General features: G+C 43.1%; 1 protein-coding gene across 1 annotated transcript in view; it reads left to right on the forward strand.

Annotated features, from left to right (window-relative positions):
• Nucleotides 1-641: 641 nt before the first annotated feature.
• Gprk1 (G protein-coupled receptor kinase 1) overlaps nucleotides 642-8,630 on the forward strand; it is a 731,033-nt gene continuing 723,044 nt past the window's right edge. Inside the window, exon 1 of the mRNA XM_070092970.1 lies at nucleotides 642-949. Coding sequence (XP_069949071.1) covers nucleotides 837-949 — 113 coding nt within the window. The 5' untranslated portion in view covers nucleotides 642-836. The remainder of the gene's footprint in view (nucleotides 950-8,630) is intronic.

Genomic DNA, 8,630 nt, shown 5'->3' on the forward strand with positions numbered 1-8,630 from the left:
GCTTGATCCAAGGATGGGGAGGTCAAGTTCAATTTCTTGGATTAAAAGCTCATTATGAGCTTCAAGAGAGCTCCGATGGAGGGATCCCACGAGTAAAAAATGATGGATTGACTGTGCCATTGATGGAACTTGACAGATATCAGCTGATTTCCTGTCGTCTGCATATCATCCTTGCCTTTTGCGTGCCCTGTACCATTTATTTTCTAGTAATGTCATATCTGGATAACAAATTATGTAAGTGGTAACTCTGATGTATCATGTGTTTCATGTTGTTTACATTTTTTATATTAAAGAACCATCAAAAGAGCTTGTTTGGTGGGAACAAATATTGGGAAAACAAACTCGGTATAAGTGGGCGTTACCCTTGCGTCTGCGCCAATAGGCGCGGGGAGATGTTCACATATATTTTAATTACGCTCTTATTTTACCGTTAAATGCATTGTATTTAGCGTCCGCAAAGTGCGAAATATATAGATATGCTCTGGGAATTTTGCTAAGAGTTATTAGATATGGAATAAGGCGTAAGTTAAGCAATAGGGGAAATGGAGTGGTGATGTGTGGCAAGGAGTGAGCTGCTCTTCCCGTGAGCTCGCTATCGCCCTTTCTAATGTTTACAGTTTCGGTGTGTCCTCTGAGGAGTAGGGAGGTACTCGCGTGGTCTGGTGTCAAGACAAGTGTAATGTGAATTATCACTGTCGCACGGCAAAAATGTGATGCCTTGATATGTATTTGGTGTTCGTCCAATAAATAGGTTTTGTCAGAGTCAGCTTACTGACATTTTGATAACTGAAGTGTGTACTCATATATAGTGGTAAACCAAATAAGAAGTCGTCAAGATGGCCGACCTGGAGGCAGTGCTGGCTGATGTTAGCTATTTGATGGCTATGGAGAAGAGTAAGTCGACTCCAGCTGCCAGAGCTAGCAAGAAGATTGTACTGCCAGATCCCAGGTAGGTAACGGGCGGGTGTAAGTTGAGAGGGATGTGCTGGAGCAGACAATCAACAGAGGTGACTGCAGGAAGACGGTGGATGCAGGCACACAGAGGCCACCAACCTCCCTGACCTGTACTGGCCTCGCCCTCTGTACCCTCACACTCCCTGCACTCAACACATGGTCTTCCTCTAATCTATGACCCAGCTCCACTATAAACATCCAGCGTTAAACTAAACGGTTGAGCAGTAAGCATGGGAACATTCACTATAGAGGGGGTTGCTTGCTGTTAGTCACGTCTCTTAAGCATTTAGATAAGAAACTGTAAAGAATGGCAGGCAAGTGATCCCCAGGATATGACCCCTAACGTGACCCTATGCCATCCACATCACTAGATAAATACTTCAATTATAGGAACAAATTAATAAATAGTAAATATCCTGTTCAGTAATTAATAAGCTAGATTCAACATTCGTTATTTCGCCTAACTTTTCTCACTTATAATTTAAATAACAGTTGTTTTAAATTAAGTGAATTAAGTATTTATACACAAGACAGTTTTTCCAAACCTTTCCTTATCCATCTTCAACAAAAAAGGAAACTTGGAAAGTTAATACGAGTAGTGTGGGCCTTGAACAAGAACAGACTCTCATTGGAAAAAATGAGTAGGTACAGGAGAGGAAGTCATTTCAGGCATCATGCCACCTAACATGAATGCAAGCAGGGAGCACGAGACCTCAGGGCTTGGCCAGTAGCACCAGTGTAACATTCAAATTAGGCTGTGATGTATCAATGAAGACGAGGAATTTCCTAGTGCGAGTGTAATTTTATATACTATTTAATCACCGTACCTGTAGATGGTTCCGAGCGTCATCACCCCTTCTCATTTAATATATTTTTTTTTTAACATATTTGAATTATGCTGCACTGCCAAATCTTTTAGCTTTACTCTCTCTTCGTCATGCGAGGGTAAAACGAAGCCTGTTAAATGTTTTGCATTCTGGTAGAATTGCTAGTCTGTCGTATAAACATGTAAGACGACAGGAAAGTCTTACAAACTTGTACTTACATTCAGTAAACGTTTAGTTTTATTTTTTGTCTTAATAAATGATTATATATTTCTGTAAAATTTCTTTAACAATTGAGGAGGCCTGGTCGAGACCGGTCCTCGGGGGCGATGCTCCCCGGGACCACAAATATCTATAAAACATAATAAGTGTTGAAATACAGGCGCTATATGACCCTTATTCCTTGATGTTGGTGAGGGGCTCTTGATTTAGGGAATTGGATCTGTGCTCCAGTTCCCCGAATTAAGCCTGAATGCCTTCCACATCCCCCCCCAGGCGCTGTATAATCCTCCGGGTTTAGCGCTTCCCCCTTGATTATTATAATAATTATATATGACCCTTAAGGGTTTGACGCTTCCCCGTGATTTTAACAATAAATATCTTCGGTATTATACCTTAATTAAAAAGTTAATTTGAACCTCTGCTGTAGTTCATTGCTCCGCGTGCGGGTCTCTGACTAGGCGCTATGGCTCACGCCAGGGAAATCAGACTGTTGGTGCTTGCAGCTCGCGTTACAGCATAGACACCGTGATTCCCTTATAAAAACATTTGTGGGCTTTGATAATGCCTCATAGATCTGAAAGAAGGATATTAAAGTCTTGAACCTTGTATATGTTTCTTCTAGTGTACTTGTCGCACCCATGCTTTAGTTTTTTATTCAGGTTATTTCACATTGTTTACAGTAACTTTCGTTGCCGTATGTTACGAGTGCGCAGATTTAGAACAAGTCCTATTAGTTTCCTGGTGTAAATTATGATGCATCTTCCTCTCCTGCGTTCTAGGGAGTACAATATAAGGATTAAGAGATTTTATCAAATAATTTAGATGCATGCGTGTATGCAGGAAGTAAATGTTCTCATTATTATTAAAAGGTATCATAATTAACATTAAAAGTTGTAATTATTATTAGCAGTAGTATCATTATTTTTGGTATGATTACTCTTAGCTATATTCAGGGTGAAGCACTATGCTGGTAAGTCATATAGCGCCCGGAGATTAGGAAACAATTTTATTTGATCCGAGAAATGGCAGGGGTCGCTCCAACTCCTTGGCCCAGGAGCCAGCCCTTCACCAGCATCAAGCGTCGCCCCCCGTCCCCACCCATTGAAGAGTGAATGTTGTCAGTACATTCTCCTCAAGGGAGGTTTCTTGATGCTGGTGAGGGACTCTTGATCTAGGGAATTGGATCTGTGCTCCAGTTCCCTGAATTAAGCCTGAATACCTTCCATCCCCGCCCCCCACAGGCGCTGTATAGTCCTACGGGCTTAGCGCTTCTCCATGATTATAATATAATAATGTCAGCACATTATCTAGCATTAAACCACGCATAACCGTCAAGGAATCCTGGTATATACTTGTATGTGTTTATCGAGTACTATTTTTATTATTTTAATATTCAGAGGGAATTGCTAAATGCATGGGGGGTCATACAGTACCTGAGGAATGGATGGCAATAAGGTTTTGTCCAAGGAAGGGAGGATAAGACCAGTAGTTCCTTGGATCAGGAGCCCCTCACCAGCTTCAAGTAACCTCCCTTGAATGGCTAGAGTAAAAGTGCCTTAAAAATATCATTACCTTGGCTTCTCTTGTTTGGAAGGTTGTTTTTATTAAGTCTTTTATAATTTTCTTGCAATTATAGTAACGCTGGTGCGCAGTTGAAACGATTTTTATAACTTTGATGTTCAAGGTCTCTTACATTTCCCTTCCACTCAGTAATAAAAAAATTGTCACCCATTGCTATACTGTATCATCGATTCTTACTGTGAAAGCCCTTGAGTTTGTATCCTGTTAATGTATACCAGTATCGTGAGCGGGATCATCGCTCCTGCTGCCCGGTCTCAGATCAGTCATTATAAATTTTACAGGTTTATTATGATTATTATATCGTAAAGTTCACATATAGTTACGGTCACGGGAATATGAAACAGTATGTGTAATTAGGTTTATAATACAAGTAAAAATGAGTGAATAAAAATAACAGCGTACACTTACCAGCTCAACAGCCTAAATACAAACAGTAAATTTGCTTTAACTTAATATTAAATACTAAATCTTTATTGATATACCTTACTGGCAGAGCTATCGGGCCCAAACCGAAGTATCCGGGTTCAATGTTGGGGCGCTTGGAGACGTTAGGGAGGTTTCCTTAGACGTGTTGCATCATTTTAATAGTAAATAGGTACTTGGGTGTTATTCTTTTGTCGTGGGTAGCAGTGTGCGGGGATTCAATCTTACACATCTTAGATAAGGCGCCAGACCCGGAAATGGTTTGCGGTAGGTTAACAGTTTTTATAAAGTAAAAATTCAACGGCTTAAACAACATGACAGTTACCAGGTTGGTAACTGTCATGTTGTATTATACCAAATATTTTACCGATACCCAGTTTTAGACCGAAACCATCAAAATTAGCCGATACTTTTGTACACCCACGACCATACCGGAAAACAAACTACTTACGTATCTTAGTATTTCCTTAAGATCAATCCAGGCACCAGCTGTAGGTATAGTCTAGAGATGCACATAACACACCCATCCTGTTGGAAGACTCCACAACATCTGACCTTGCTTGAACTAAACCCCTCATCGTCATAGCTAATCCCCACCACCCCCGCCTCCCTCCATCCGAACAACCCTGCAGGTTGTTTACACAAAGATCGGGCTAGGTTGGTTAATTGAGTATATAGACCGATTAACTACACGAGGGTCATTAACTTTGGATTTAATCTGTTTACCAGCAGTCAAGAATACTTTAATCTCTGAAACAGGGAATGAAGTAAACTCTCATCCTATATACACAAAGACAGCCAACCGTCTCTTGGTTCATTTCACAACTCGTCTCACATATTTCGTTTGTTGGTTTATATGATTTAAAACCCATAGATTACACAGGGATCATCAAGGCTGCATGTACGATACAAAATATCACACGCTAAAATATGTTGTATTTAAAATATTTAATTACCAACATTACAATATTTGCCCCCAAAAAAGATAAACCCTTGTGGAATATTACAGGATTAAGCAGTAAGACACGCCTCAAAGTAAACCTGAGTGTATACTGAATATACGTACAAGTATGTAAGATTTATTTTCCATCTTAAGCAGATATGTGCAACACATTCTCGTTTCTAAGGATAAACGTTTAGATTTGAACGTTATGTTATTCTTCAGCTACCTCGTTGGCAGACTTATTACAGCCTGTTTTTTTTTTTTTTTTTTTTTTTTTTTTAAAAAGTAAAATTGTCGATGTATAATCGTTGTTAATGGAGTATGTAGCCTAACCTAAATTAATTTAGTGTAATTTAAAATAAAAATAGAAGTATTTGATGAAAAATTTAGAAGCGTTGAGAAATTTACATTGAGCACCACGTTTAAAGCTTGTCGAAGTAAAATGGGAATGAGTTGTAAAGTCTTGCTCATTATGACTCGAGTCTATTATATTTTGCAATGCTCCTCTCTCTCTGGAACTTAATTTTCTGTCTTTATGATTATAGTTTTTCTTAAGGATAGCTTGGCTATTCAGGTGATTTAATTAACACGTCTAGCTCCCCTGGACGGTCTGGATAATATCACTGATTACAGCTTTGCTCGAAATTTCATGGCCACCTGGGACATAAAGAGTGGTTTCTTGGATCTACCCACTACTTACTCACTACAGTACCTGTTTGGTTGAAGTGTAGGCTACAGTTTTGATTTTTGGGCAGTTATCGTATGATAACCAATTTTTGCCGATACTGTCAAAATTAGCAGATACCTACCGATATCAAAATTAGCCGTTACCCACCAGTATCGGTACCGATACCATTAAAATTAGCCTATACCCACCAATATCGGTGTCGATGACATCAAAATTAGCGAATTATTACAGAAACTTATTTTTAGGCCGATACCGATACCTTAAAAATCAGCCGGTACCACCGATGCCGATACGAATACTTCGGCACATCCCTAGTTTGGGATATTATAATATCACTGACGATGCGCAAAGAAATTAACTCCATGTCGATTTTTCCTTGTCTTAATAATTCCTTACTGATTCTATAGTTAGCATTGGCCACTGCTTGATCCATTTATGCAAGCAGTCAGAGTACAAGAAGCAAGAAATAAGAGGCTGTATTTCATTCGGTCAGGATGGGAAGGAAAATAATGTAAATAGTTGTCAGAAATGTGTAGGCTTAGGGTAAGCTGAATTCTCACAACAAATTATTATAAGGACAAGTGCACCTAGGAAGGGTTTCAGGCCTTTCTCCCACGTCATAGTTGGTGTCTCGAGTATTTCACAACGTCGAACATTGAAAGCTTTGATTTTTCTTTTTTTTTTTTTTTTTGCCAAATTTGGGAAGCAAAAAGCAGATGTTATTGAGGTGTCGAAAACTCTTGTGTATGGACCAACGAAATTAAAAACACCGAGAGACAGCTCCTTCCCTATTGTGTTACGCAGTAAGTGATTTTGAATTTTCAGTTAAATCAGCTCTGCCAAAGATTGTGGTAGTTATGGGGTGAATCCTTATTATCTGTTGGCCCTGGCGGAGGGGACGAGGGAAGAGCTAGGCTTCGGGAAGAAGGAAAACACGTGGTCATGTACACACTCGTAAACAGAAACACTTGCACGCAAGAGGGACGCTCACACATGCACGCATACACTCGTGCACACAAGTGAGCACATGCCAACACAGACTAGGACAACCGTAGCTCAGATAATGGGAAGACACGCAAGTAATAAGCATGATGTGCATACACAAACATGTGTACACACACTTCGCAAATATTCTCACTTGTACACACACACGCGGGGCCAGGAGCTGTGAATCGACCTCTGCAACCACAAATAGGTGAGTACACACACACACACACGCACACACACACACTATAAATCGTTACCTGGGTGTTTCCAAAACAATCAACAAACAAATTAACTGGGAACAGATAAATCAAGATCTTAGTGAAATATGCTAAGATAATGTGTCTAACATAATGATCGAGTACCACGCGAGGATGAGTACCACGCGAGGATGAGTACCACGCGAGGATGAGTACCACGCGAGGATGAGTACCACGCGAGGATGAGTACCATGCGAGGATGAGTACAACGCGAGGATGAGTACAACGCGAGGATGAGTACCACGCGAGGATGAGTACCACGCGAGGATGAGTACCACGCGAGGATGAGTACAACGCGAGGATGAGTACCACGCGAGAATGAGTACCACGCGAGGATGAGTACCACGCGAGGATGAGTACCACGCGAGGATGAGTACCACGCGAGGATGAGTACCACGCGAGGATGAGTACCACGCGAGGATGAGTACCACGCGAGGATGAGTACCACGCGAGGATGAGTACCACGCGAGGATGAGTACCACGCGAGGATGAGCACCACGCGAGGATGAGTACCATGCGAGGATGAGTACTACGCGAGGATGAGTACCACGCGAGGATGAGTACCACGCGAGGATGAGTACCACGCGAGGATGAGTACCACGCGAGGATGAGTACCACGCGAGGATGAGTACCATGCGAGGATGAGTACCACGCGAGGATGAGTACCACGCGAGGATGAGTACCACGCGAGGATGAGTACCACGCGAGGATGAGTACCACGCGAGGATGAGTACCACGCGAGGATGAGTACCACGCGAGGATGAGTACCACGCGAGGATGAGTACCACGCGAGGATGAGTACCACGCGAGGATGAGTACCACGCGAGGATGAGTACCACGCGAGGATGAGTACCACGCGAGGATGAGCACCACGCGAGGATGAGTACCACGCGAGGATGAGTACCATGCGAGGATGAGAACCATGCGAGGATGAGTACCACGCGAGGATGTGTACCACGCGAGGATGAGTACCAGGGGAGGATGAGTACCATGCGAGGATGAGTACCACATGCGAGGATGAGTACTACGCGAGGATGATTACCACGCGAGGATGAGTACCACGCGAGGATGAGTACCACGCGAGGATGAGTACCACGCGAGGATGAGTACCACGCGAGGATGAGTACCACGCGAGGATGAGTACCACGCGAGGATGAGCACCACGCGAGGATGAGAACCACGCGAGGATGAGTACCCCGCGAGGATGAGTACCATGCGAGGATGAGAACCATGCGAGGATGAGTACCATGCGAGGATGAGTACCACGCGAGGATGAGTACCATGCGAGGATGAGTACCACGCGAGGATGAGTACCACGCGAGGATGAGTACCACGCGAGGATGAGTACCACGCGAGGATGAGTACCATGCGAGGATGAGTACCATGCGAGGATGAGTACCACGCGAGGATGAGTACCACGCGAGGATGAGTACCACGCGAGGATGAGTACCACGCGAGGATGAGTACCATGCGAGGATGAGTACCACGCGAGGATGAGTACCACGCGAGGATGAGTACCACGCGAGGATGAGTACCACGCGAGGATGAGTACCACGCGAGGATGAGTACCACGCGAGGATAGTACCACGCGAGGATAGTACCACGCGAGGATGACTACCACGCGAGGATAGTACCACGCGAGGATGACTACCACGCGAGGATGACTACCACGCGAGGATGAGTGTCACGCTTTGGTACTGCGTCAGGCTCTTGGTACTGCTTACTGCTAGTACCAACAGCCTGGATTGTCT

The sequence above is a fragment of the Cherax quadricarinatus genome, chromosome 41 (assembly GCF_038502225.1).
Source record: "Cherax quadricarinatus isolate ZL_2023a chromosome 41, ASM3850222v1, whole genome shotgun sequence".
Lineage (NCBI taxonomy): Eukaryota > Metazoa > Arthropoda > Malacostraca > Decapoda > Parastacidae > Cherax > Cherax quadricarinatus.